Below are 12,769 nucleotides of genomic sequence, written 5' to 3'. Positions count from 1 at the left end.
GACAAAAACCCAATCCATCGAAAAAGCAAAAGAAGGTAGTGAATACTATGGATTCCCTGTAATCAAAACAACCATATGAAAGAAAAGACTTGATGGGAAGTTGAGTTCTAATGTAGGACTGTCAATACAACTGCAATTCAAACGTGTTGCGACAGAAGTGCTGGACAGATTTCATATGGAGATGAAGGGCAGATTCCAAAGGCTGGAAAGAAAATGGATACCTTTTGGTTTCTTCTTGAACCAAGACACCTGTTAGAAGACACGCTTGTGACAAACTGTGCTACTTTTCCTGTTTGTATGATGAAATAAATGGAAAATCGCTTTTTCAATGATGTCATTGATGCACGAGCACTTTTCATCAACAAACAGTAATACAATCACCAATAGACATATTGAATACCGCTAACTCAGGCCACTTCCATTACGACATTACGTCATGTGAGAGATCATTCTCAAAGCTCAAGCTCATCAAAAAGTATCTCAGGAGCACAATGACGCAAGAAAGGCTTATCATGGTTTTAATGTCAGTGAAGTCACAAATACTAGAAAGTATCGATGTAGTTGATGTTATAGATGTCTTTGCTGCACAGAATGCACGACGTGAAGCGATATCAATTTAGATTTGTCACTTGTGCATTATTTAACTAATAAACAACGGTATTATTCATTAAAAGAGTCTTGATGATTACTTTTTGTTAAGTTTACTGATATACTGAACCAATTTGATTTGGGGCTTATATATTTTTGCGTACATATCTCATGACATATGTCGAATGTCAAAATGCAAGGGGCCCCCAAAGAGGTCAATCCCCCCGGGCCCTCAAATCCCTAGTTACGCCCCTGATGTCAGCCATCAAATATAAAGATGTCTTCGTTTTGTAACTGTGTAGATGACTGGTACAATTATATTTTAAAGTAAGGATCTGACTTGTACTTATTACAATGGACCTCATTCACCAATCGTAAACAAACAACATTTAGCCACGTGGTCCTCTATCTCTTCTATATAATTTACGATCTCATGTTTAATTCATGATGGTTGTCACGTGACAGTTTTTTTTCCATTGTTTTATCAATAAGATCACATGACCAAATGTTGTTTGTTTATGATTGGTGAATGAGGTCCATTTAAAGTTGGTGAAGGAACGCTTCTTGACAACTTGTCCACAACTTTATTTAAAAAACGTCATTGAAAGCGTCCAAGATGTCTGATTCCTCTTTCCAATGGACCTCATTCACCAATCGTAAATAAACACATTTAGCCACGTCATAATATTGATAAAACAATGAAAAATACGTATCACGTGACAACCACTATGGATGACATAATTTGTATAGAAGATATATAGAATCACGTGGCTAAATGTTGTTTGTTTACGATTGGTGAATGAGGTCCATTACATTTTCAAGTGTTCTGTCTTGTATATCACTAGCTTTCCAAGCGTCACTACGAGCCACGTGATTAATAACCGAGTAGGGGGATTAGAGATTACGAAAGGAAACTACAAGCTTATTTATTGCGTCATCATATTGTGTGTTCACAAGTCTTTAACCCAACACTTTATGTAGATTACCTAAAAGCGTATATTTACACCTTTTTGTGTCAGACACCAAGCGATTGATTCCCTTGAGAACTTATAACAAGGGCTCTGAGCAACCCTTCAGATCCTCAAGGTGGCGCCCAATTGAAAACGGCCTTTAGAGTAGAGAAACGAGTAGGTCAGTAGGGAATCAGACCCCCCATAGGATGCCTAAAATTGTTCATTACACTGGTGGTAATGTAAACGATTCCCCAAAGACCACGTTACGATCCACACAGGGGCCGTTTTATGGCAGACACCCTGGCGGCCTTTTTTCTAGCCCCAAGTGTCTTGGGATACGAGCCATCGGTAATATTTAACAGTTATGTAACATACATACATCTGACAGAATAATTGTTCAAATAGTCTCAAAGAGTTTTATGGCAAACAATTGCGCGGCCTTTTTTTTTCTAACCCCAAGAGTTTTGGGATACGAGCTATTGGTAACATTTAAGAAGTTATGTAGCATATCTATCATACATGTATCTGACAGAATAATTGTTTAAATAGTCTCAAGAGTCCCACGACAATTACCCTGTAGAAAACAAGTTTGGGCCATTGATTGTTAATCATACGAACAACTTGTTCTGCTAATTAACATAACACCAAGAGAGACATTGCACTTATTAAAATACCTCTATTCAAGCCAGGACTTCATGGAAGGTTCATTGTTTTTTAATCTAACATTCATTAGTTACTAAGAAAAAAAAAACAACAACCGCTCTGTAAGTTATATAAAGGAGATATTGTCTTTAAAAAAAAAGTATTTTCAATGTTGTTTTTTTTTCTTTTTTATTATGCTTAACTTTCAAGCCTATCTTATCTTCTTAATAGTTCATTGTTCAAGCTTGTTTACAAAATTGTACATCCATTCCATTCTATATCTTCATAATGTTCATCCTTCAAGCTTAACATACTAATAAAAATGGACACAGAAATGGTTACAAACTATGTACATGCATTTTTATTTATGACAATCATCAAATTGTATACATAAACATGATTCCATTGAATAACATCTGGATATGAAGTCAACTATTGACACTGTAAAAATAAAACAAGTTCAAAAGATTTCTCAACTCTGGAATCTTTCCAGCAAGGGGAAACAATTCAACAGGCTCTAGGAAAAGGTCAACACATTCTAATAAAATGGTCTTACTTCACTTTACTAACACACTGTAGAGAGAGTCCATCAAGTCTATGGCCAATTTAGAGAATGACGCGCACACAATGTGGACAAAGAAAACTCTTCAGGGACATCCTCAAAGCTTCTCTGAAAGCCTTCAGCATAGACCCTGCCACCTGGGAGACAGAAGCACATGATAGAGCATCATGGCGTCGCGCTGTGAAAACTGGTGCACATATTGCAGAGAACAAGAGAACAGCCCTGGTAGAAGAAAAGCAGCAGAGAAAAAAAAAGCATGCCAATGACACTAGCTCCAGCTGGAATAGCCTGCACAGTGTGCAGCCAAACATTCCGGGATCACATAGGTCTCACCAGCCTCATGAGGAGGCACTAAACCCCAGTGCAAAGCCCTCAGCCCCCTGGATGACACAAGTGGTCATCATCGAACCACGATGGACAAACTATATCTAAGCTATCCTTTGCAAACCAAATCAATAATCTAATATGATCACCAAAGGTACAACATCTGCACTGTTTCCTTGCTCTGTGCTTACATCATTCATAATAAATTGTTAACAAATTTAGGAAACCTCATTGAAGTTGGTTTTAACAAGCTTGATTATATAAAAGCTTAAAACTTGTTTCCGTTTCAAAGTGAAATGGGAGAGCAATAAACAATTATTATAACCTCCCTTGTGCAACTACAAGAAAGCAAATAACAGAAAAGTGATTTGAATAATAACTACATCAGTGGAATGAAGTAAGTAATGACTTGGAAAATATGTAGAAAACAGTCAACAATTGTAATGACTTGCAGTTGGCAACTGAAGTATCTCTTGCAGAACAGGAAACAAAAATGTATAGTTTGTATGTGTTATAATTGGAAACACCACTGGTTATATAACATGTAATATATCTTTTTCAAACTAAAAGTACATATTAATGTCAATGTGTCATGCAGATATGTAACTATTTTACTATTATAGTAAAACAATAATTAAATACTCAAAAAAAAAAGAGAATGACTGAGATGCTCTATTAAAAAAAAGTATTACTTCTTTTAAAAAATAATGATATATATAGAGATAAACATATATAATGGCACATTATCACAATGATCTTCCTTGGTAAGAATATTTCCTCTCGTTACAATTAACTCTTTCTCTCCGTAATTATTTACCACATTCTGGTGGAATCAACGTTGGTATCGTTAGTTAGGAGAGAAAGAGTTAAAAAGTAACTCAAAGTATCAGTCCAAGAAAATAGAAACATGCTATTTATATCAGCAAACACAATGAAAAGTTGTGCTTTTAAGTTGTGCTTTTGCTTATTTATTATTAATGAGGTGTCAAACATTCTTCAGAATTGCCCTATCAGCAGAGCATAGTGGCAGGAAAGACCATCATGACTTTAGCCCAGAGTCAAGAGTAAATTTCATATGAGCAAACAGCCATCAATCAAGTCAAAGAACTGACAGTGCAAAACAATCTTTGGATTTAGAAGTTAACTGTCTAATCTTAAATTATTTCACAATATCTGAGCTAAAAAAAAAAAAAGACTGACCTTATAGATCTGACCTACAATACTTAATATATACAATGAACACGTGATCATCAATATCTGATAGGGCAGCACAACATGTTTTAGTTTGTACACAATCAATAGTCTGAACAAGACTCTCAAACCCAAATCAAACTTTTTATATAAACATTTTTACCTCTCAGTTACTTCATACTCTCTAATCTTATTATGAATATTCATCACATTCATTTTTTTTTCAATACTCTCCAAACCAGACAAACATTCTAGTGTCAACTTTCTATGTTCACTGTTGCCATCATTTCATTCTATTGTAAAACATTGTATGTAATACAGGTATAAATAAAACCTTTAATATAAACACACATTAAACAATGAAGTCTTATCTAGATGATAAATTTATAATTGACAATAAATTCTTACATAAGTCAGTCATAGATAATGCTCATGGTAACTTTTAAAAAAATATGGAAGACAGCATGTAGATGTAAAATCAAACAGGAAGCAGCATTGAAATGTCAGAAAGCAAAATGTATTGCAATGGAACTAGAATCAAAAGTGAAATATTAATTCTCAAATTCTTGGTCCGCTAAGTCTTGGAAATCACAGATAGTCCTAGAAAGCAACAACCGAAACCTTTGAAGAATTAAAAAGGTTTTGTTTAAATACATGGGGTAAAAGTAAGTCATAGCAACAATGTGGAATTGTGATTTGAACCATCTAATGATTCAACAAGCTGGCAATTTTAATAAACCAATGCACTAAATTCCAAAAATGGAGAACAGATCTGTCCTTTGAATCAAGCAGTTATTGAAAGAAATAGTGATTTGAATCAGTCTTTTTTACTAAACCAGTGATTAAGATCTAAGGAATTTATACATTTAGTCCAAGAGCTATTTTTATATTACATTTTCTACAAACTAAAACTAACAAGCAAATATTTAGGAAAAAAAAAAAAAAAAAAAAAATCTTTAGAAAAAAAATATTTAAGCAGCCATTTTTTTTCTAGAATTCTCCTTGACAAGATTTTAAAGTAATACTGCTATTGAGTACATAAATATAAATAGATATTAAGAGTAGAAAAAAGAAAGATAAAAAAGAGGTCAAATAGTTTTGCATCTTTATAATTTAGTACTTTAACACATTTTTTTTTGGTTGCATTTCTATTGTTACAGCTGGTGAATTGTTGTCTCCCTTGTTTCTACTATAAATCTTGTGTAGCACCTTGAATTCTGACCTTATATGACTGTTGACCTCATCTCTGCATCTGACCCTGACCTTGTTATGTTTTCATTTTCATCATTCTTCTTGTTCCTGAAATAATGACACGTTGTTAAATAGGTAATAAGTCTTTTCAAACTTACAGACAGCTAGAGTTTACACTGCAATTAGCCAGAAAGTCAGTCATAGAAATAGGATCTATTGCGGGTTTTGTTGCCAGAGACATAGGAATATATCCAAGTGTTGTTTACAGGAAGATGGGACCTATCCCAGATTTGATACATACATATTAAACATAGAACAGCAGCACAAGGGAACAAGTTTTTAAATGAGAGAAAGTAGTGAATTAAATGTGATGAAAAAATGAGACTGTGCCGACCCAGGCCCAAACCAGTGACACTGGAAACGACACCACCACATAGCAGCAACACACTGTTAAGCGAACTTAACCTCTAGACCATAGGTGTCAGGGGGCGGTATGACAAGAATGAATATTACTTTAATATTTTGGTATGATTGTTATATCCCCTTGCTGTGAATGTGAATAGTATTGCACCTGTTGTGAACTGAGTGATTAAGTCTTCGTTGAATGTGCCAGAGAGTGTGTTAGTTAGTAAGGTCTTGCTCCCGGTCCAGGAAGGTTGGACGTTGCTTCCTGGACTTGTGTTATGTATATAGGTTTTATTAGAGTTGATGGACTGGTGTTTATGTATTTCTATTTATAAGTTGATGGACTAGCGATTGTGAATGAATATTTATTTGAGAGTCAATGTTATTTATTGAATATTAAAGTTATTCATTGTTATTATCAAGAGTTGGGGTTTATTCAGTAATAAGTTATTCTAATTGAGTGGATATCTGGAAGCAAATCAAGTAATAATTGTTCGTATAAGTAAACCCCCTAGTGAGCCAAGTCAAGAAACACAAGAACAGGCATATTAATCTAAAAAATCATTTTTCTGGTCTAGAGTCATTTGCCCGTTTGCAAATTGCACCCACACCCACCTCGCCACACTCGCTGTCACCAACAATTTCAACAGAGCCAACACAGACAACCGTTATGGATGCATAAGACAAACAATGGCTCTATCTAACCGTATCTCTCATTCTGACAGGTGGACAACATAAACACAATACATACAGAAGTTCCAGTGAATATGAGCAATAAAGTCCCTTATTTTTGTCACATTTAATTCACGACTTTCTCTCATTTAAAATCTTGGTTCCTGGTGCTGCTGTTCATTTATATTTAATTTGTATGTATCATTCATTCGTTTCAGCACCTAGCTTCACATTTACATTTACTATTCCAGATTTATAACAACTTTCTAAAGGTGTGATTTACAGCTCTATGTGACCTATCAAAGGGAATATTTACTGATGTTTAGAAAAGAATAACACTAGCACTATCTCACAAGAAGTAGCATAAAGAGTCCAATCTATATATAAATCCTAAGTGCAGCCATCTCAAAAGATACAAAAAAACTGGATGAAAATAGGAACAAGACAAAGATTTAAAAAATATTTAAAAAAAAACAAAGCCCATATTAAGTGTAATTGTATCATTTAGTTTGGATCATTCATGTAATTATATACTTGATAGGCCTAGGCATAATTAATCTGTGCAATTAGAAATATTTTTACCAATTGTTTTTTTAAGCTTTAGCTATCTCAATGCGCTATGATCCTATCACTTGTCTGGACCAGTGGTGAAAGGGAGAGGGAAGAAGGGGGTATCTCGGTGAATGTTTACATGATGTTTTGCTTTGAGCAATAATCTTCTTAAGCTTTTAAAAGGACAGAACTCAATTTTATTTTTCAACAGACAGACAAAAATGTATATTTAACTAGACTGGAGAATGGGAAGTGACTCAAAATCTAAAAATTTTTTTAAATAATGTGATTATCCCCCTTAATGCAAAGTTACCCTTTCTTTTGTGAGTTGAGGCTCTCTCTACTGGAGGACTTGGATCTGTCATTACGCCTATTTCTTCTATTCATCATGGCATTAGCTGGGGGTGGCATCAACTCCATCTCATTGGAGGTGGCCTGCAGTACAAAAAAAAAGAGAATAATTGTTTAATCAAAAAGGGTTTATGCCATTCAGTCACACATCCACACAAATGCTTGAGCCCTCTACTGACTACTAGGCTGATAAGGATTCTCTCTAGGCAATACCACTGACAAATGCTTGAGCCCTCTACTGACTGCTAGGCTGATAAGGATTCTCTCTAGGCAATACCACTGACAAATGCTTGAGCCCTCTACTGACTACTAGGCTGATAAGGATTCTCTCTAGGCAATACCACTGACAAATGCTTGAGCCCTCTACTGACTACTAGGCTGATACATATAAAACTATTAAAATAAACAACAGTATATGGCACACTTAATGTGATATAATTGTAACTTAACACTGCCTAAGTGACCTACTTTTCTTCTGCCGGTGCTGGGGGATGAGCCAGCACTGCCCGATGGTGGCCTCTGGTCTTCTGGTATGTCATCACTTGACCCATTCCAGCTTGACCTGAGCAGCTGCTGTGCACTTTCCGACTTGAAAAACAGCAGAGATGATACAGCCTTGGCTCTCTTGCTCATACGCTCATTGGTACGAAGAAATGAGTCATCTAGATCTTGTAACAGTACAAAGTAAACAGCAACATAATAATAATAATCTTTATTGTCCATATGGAAATTTGTCTTACAATTTGTGCATTACACCAAACAAAAAAACATTATAACTATAAGAAACCAAAGTGTACATTCACACCAGACTCACTCATAATTTACATGTGACAAAGTTTATATCAGATTGTTCTTATCTAATGATTTGATTACCAGGGGAACAAAAGAGTGTTTGTGTCTGTTAGTCTTTGCTATCAGTGTCTTGTATCTCTTTTGTGATGGTAAAATCACAAAATCCTGACACAAAGGGTGATTCTTTATTTCGAGGATCTTGTTAGCTTTTTTATAGAAGTTTGTCTCAAACAACTGCCCAAATGGGGTTTGTTTTTTGCCAATGATTTTACCAGCAGCATTTATACAGTACAAAGTAAACAGTTTTAATTGGAACAAATGATAATGGCCAGTCATTTCGTACTAAGTCCATTTAATCTAAATCTTATAAAATAGAAACGTTACTTCAAGAAAGAAGAGGACAACGTCCTACGTGTGTCCCTATGTCAATCTAGTCATGCATGTTAATCACTCAAATTCTGTCAAGTCACTTGTTTTTCCTGGATAATAGCACTAGGGAAGAAGGAGCATTTGTACAAATTTGTCCTAGCATAAGGAACAAGAAATTTGCCTTTATGTTTGTGTCTTTCTGAGTATTTTATTATGTGTTTTTTTTTTTTTTTGTATTTGAAGATTATGGTTCAATGTTTTATGTTCCACATTTCCCCCAGAAAATTGCCTAAAAAATTGTTCTTATTCATGGACCAGTAAAATAATTCTCCAACTGGACTTAGTAGACTAGTATATGAAAAATATATATAGTAATTGTTTTTATTTTTGCCACTAAATTTTAAGTGACTTACTTGTGTTCAGTTCAGAACCCAATCTTCTAGTTGAAGTCAGTAATTCTGTAAACAAAAAATAATTAATAAACATTAATGAACACTCCCTTGATGCTATTAAGACCAGAAATGGAGGTTTCATTTAAAAAAACAACAACACATGGCTTTCAATGGAGAAAAAATAAAATTAGCTCTGACAAGAAAAAAAAAGTTATTCAAAAAATTTTATATTATTTCAAATATCTTAATATATAACATACGTTACTTCAAAAAAGAAAACAATTATGTCATTTAAACATTAAATTTAAACATTTTCACTTTACATCTACAAAAATTCACATAGAGATACACATTTTTTTTTTACTTTTCATGCTGTTGAGTAGAAATTTGTTCAAAAAGTCTAAACAGATAAACAAAATTTACTGAAGTATATTTTTATGTTTAACTTTTCAATTAACTTTTTTTTTTTAAAGAATCCAAGTCCTAACAAATAATTAAGACATAGTCTGGATGTTTTTACTAAAATGATTAACTGAATGATGGCCCATGGATTGACAGGAATGTTGGAAAAGCCATTTTCAAGTAATGCTAAAATTGTGATATATAAAGAAGTAAATCTCAACTTATGTCTATGAAATTGGCAAAATACAATTGTTACTAATAATTACCAAAAGAACTATCAACATATACTTTATGTCAGGTTTTATAAGGACCAACATCTGAAATCCTATCTGGAGCATTGTGAAACTAGTCAGCCTTCATTAAATAAAACACACTCCTCAATAGCATCAAGCTGAGATATCAGACTTTTGTTCCAGACTCATGAGCCATCATCAAAAACTAACAAACTTTTTATTATTATAGACTACCAACATACAGGAGAGCTAGTTCAACATAAAGTTAGACAGGGGAATGAATATTTAGAGAATACAAAGGGAAATAACTAGAATAATATTTATATAAATATAAATCTAGATCTATTATTTTATATTATTCCTAAAAGTATGAATATTATATCTATAGACAATAAGGTCAATAGATGCTTTAAATGTTCACATACTACAAGCATTTTTTATTTAAGAAACTTTTAAACCAGGATGCATTCAATAAACTACAATAATAAATTGAAATCAATTCAACTTTTTCCGACTAGGTTATGAATTTGTAATTGAGTAAATATATAATACTTTAGCGTTCACTGAAGTTGCCACATGCCAGCCAAATGTTGAACAGGAAGGATAAAGCACAAGTTTTATTCGTTAGCAGAGGAATGATATGACAGCATTAAAACTACAAGTGAAAGTATCAGTGTGGGCGAAGGATATAAACTTTGAATGTTTTGTCTCTTTTGTATTTTAAGCTTCATAAAGAGTACCATGTGCTAGACTTACTAAGCTGCCACATCCACTTTGATCTCATTAACAATGTCCCCATAAGAAAAAAGTGGAGGCTCTGGATAGTGTTCTATAAGCTGTTGAGATTGCTTTGAGTATTTCAGTTTCATGGGACAAACTTAATGAGTGTAAAAAGTGGAGGCAGATTAGTAAGACTTGTCTGTGAGTAGGTTAATGAAATTCTGTTTGATTCGAAGTATTATACAAACAAATAACAAATGCCATATTGCCAGGTTTTTGTAAACAGCAGTTCCAAAACTCTGCTTCAAGGTGTGTTGCAGGGAGAGGGATGGAACGCTTAAGCTATTTTCTTTTTGTGTGTAACATAGCAGACGTGAAGTGTAGGTACAAAATAAAATATAAACAAAAGAGAATATTTAGCAGAAGTCAAGTGTAACTACAAAACATTAGCAGACGTCATGGGTAGGTACAAAATAAAACATAAAAACAAAACAATACTTAGCAGAAGTCAAGTGTAGGTACAAAAGATTAGCAGACGTCAAGTGTAGGAAAAATAACACATGAAAAAAACAAAAACACTTTAAGGTAAATGCTAAAACCAAGTTTGGATGTCCTTGTTAAAAATACATCTTCTTGAATAGCAAAACAGAGGGCATGCAAAAATAAAACAGATTGAATAAAATGTGTTGTTTTTTTTTAAAAGAAATAGTTGCAGAAGTGAATTGTGAAATTGTAATTTATTTTTTTGTCAAGAAAATTCACACAAATATTTTGAATAAAATTCAAAGAGAATATTTACATTCTTATATGATATAAAGTTTTCAAAGTTTATACTATTGAAAAAATAAAGTGGCGATTGCACATAACAAAAAATTATTTCAATCATAAAAAAAAAAATATCTCCAGAAGAACACAAGGTACAAAGTGCAATAGAAAATGCGGATCTAGAAATTTTGTATGAAACAATTGTTAACGAAAGTATACAATGATATAGCTACAGTTATGCACACAAAAGAAAGATTCAGTTAATACGTCTTTATGTTATTAAAAAAATGCATTTGTCCTCATTCTATTTTAATCATTTGGTTAAAAAACAAACATTGCATTGAACCAATGAAATAGTATACGGTACCTTATATTAACTTCTAGTAAAATTTAAGCAAAATTTTAACCCCCTTTTTTTTGTAGAAAGGTACCACCACCACTATGTATCAAAGATATAGTATTTGTCTATAAATAAATATGCAAATAAACAGAAAAGTATAAGTCTACCCCATAGATGTTAGATAACTCTGAGCTCAAGAATTTCCCAGAATCCTTATGATCACCCTAAATAAGAACTAAAGGACAGTGAAGGAATGAATGCATCTGCTCACCAAACATCACACTACATGCTGTGGTTGTTCACCAAACAAAACAAAAAACTAATGTGATTGTTTTTATTACAAAAAAGAAATTCTTCCGTTTTCTCACCTTGGACTCCATTTTGATTTATCCAGAAGCAAGAAAGAAACAAAAAGAACAACAACATGTATACAATTATCACTAGCTATATAAAGAGATGGAAATGTACACAGAAGAAATTAGGCTAGTATTATATAGGGCAGTGGTGATTTAAAAAACAAATATTACATAGGGCAGTGGTGATCCATAAAAACAATATTACATAGGGCAGTGGTGATCTATAAAAATAATACTATGTAGGGCACTGGTAATCTATTAAAGTAATAAATTGGGCAGTGTTTATCTATGGACAAAAAAAAATGGGTAGACCTATCTAGAACAACCATGATTTAATTGTTTATTATTATAATGCAAATAAATATCAACTAATGTTTTATAATGATGCATACATATTACATACATAAAGGCAAACTCTAGGGACCAAATTTGTAATGAGAGAATATGTTCAATTAAATATAACAAAAATTTGGCACTGCATTGACCAAGGCACAAACCAGTGAAATTATTTAAATTTAGTAGAGATACCAAAAGTAAAGAACAGATTTACAAACTCTAAAAGGAAATAGTTTACAACATTTTAATAATAAGGCTCATTTATGAGTCTGAAAATAGGGCAAATAACAATATTTCATGAAAATAGACAGACCCAACTGTGACCTACATATTTTTCCACTAAATAAAGTAGTTTCGTTAAGCTGACGGATCACCACTGACCTATGGTAAAAATGACATACTAATCAGGTCTTGATTAATTAGGTGAAAAGTTTTGTTACAATGAGTAATGGATAGGATTGAAAGGTAAACATGTAATTAAATGCAATCCAGTTAAATATTAGTTTACCTTAATAATGCCAGCATGATTTATCGTTCTTGATTATCTTGGTTCAAAAAGACCTTGCACCAAAACTATTGACTGTTTTACGTACAGTGTTGCATTTGTTTCACAAACATCTGATTCTTAACTCT

At 33.2% G+C, this 12,769-nt stretch overlaps 1 protein-coding gene across 1 annotated transcript; it reads right to left on the bottom strand.

Annotated features, from left to right (window-relative positions):
- Positions 1 to 2,526: 2,526 nt before the first annotated feature.
- On the bottom strand, positions 2,527 to 12,638 carry LOC129927227 (uncharacterized). Its single transcript, XM_056034962.1, has 5 exons — positions 11,813 to 12,638; positions 9,006 to 9,050; positions 7,900 to 8,099; positions 7,394 to 7,515; positions 2,527 to 5,559 (listed from the first exon to the last, which is right to left on the bottom strand). The coding sequence occupies exons 1-5, from the start codon at positions 11,868 to 11,870 to the stop codon at positions 5,484 to 5,486; spliced, it is 501 nt and encodes a 166-aa protein (XP_055890937.1). The 5' UTR covers positions 11,871 to 12,638; the 3' UTR covers positions 2,527 to 5,483.
- Positions 12,639 to 12,769: the final 131 nt, after the last annotated feature.

Source organism: Biomphalaria glabrata, chromosome 7 (genome assembly GCF_947242115.1).
Source record: "Biomphalaria glabrata chromosome 7, xgBioGlab47.1, whole genome shotgun sequence".
In the NCBI taxonomy this organism is placed as follows: domain Eukaryota; kingdom Metazoa; phylum Mollusca; class Gastropoda; family Planorbidae; genus Biomphalaria; species Biomphalaria glabrata.
The sequence above is the reverse complement of the archived record's forward strand: the minus strand, read 5'-3'. Positions and strand labels throughout refer to the sequence as shown.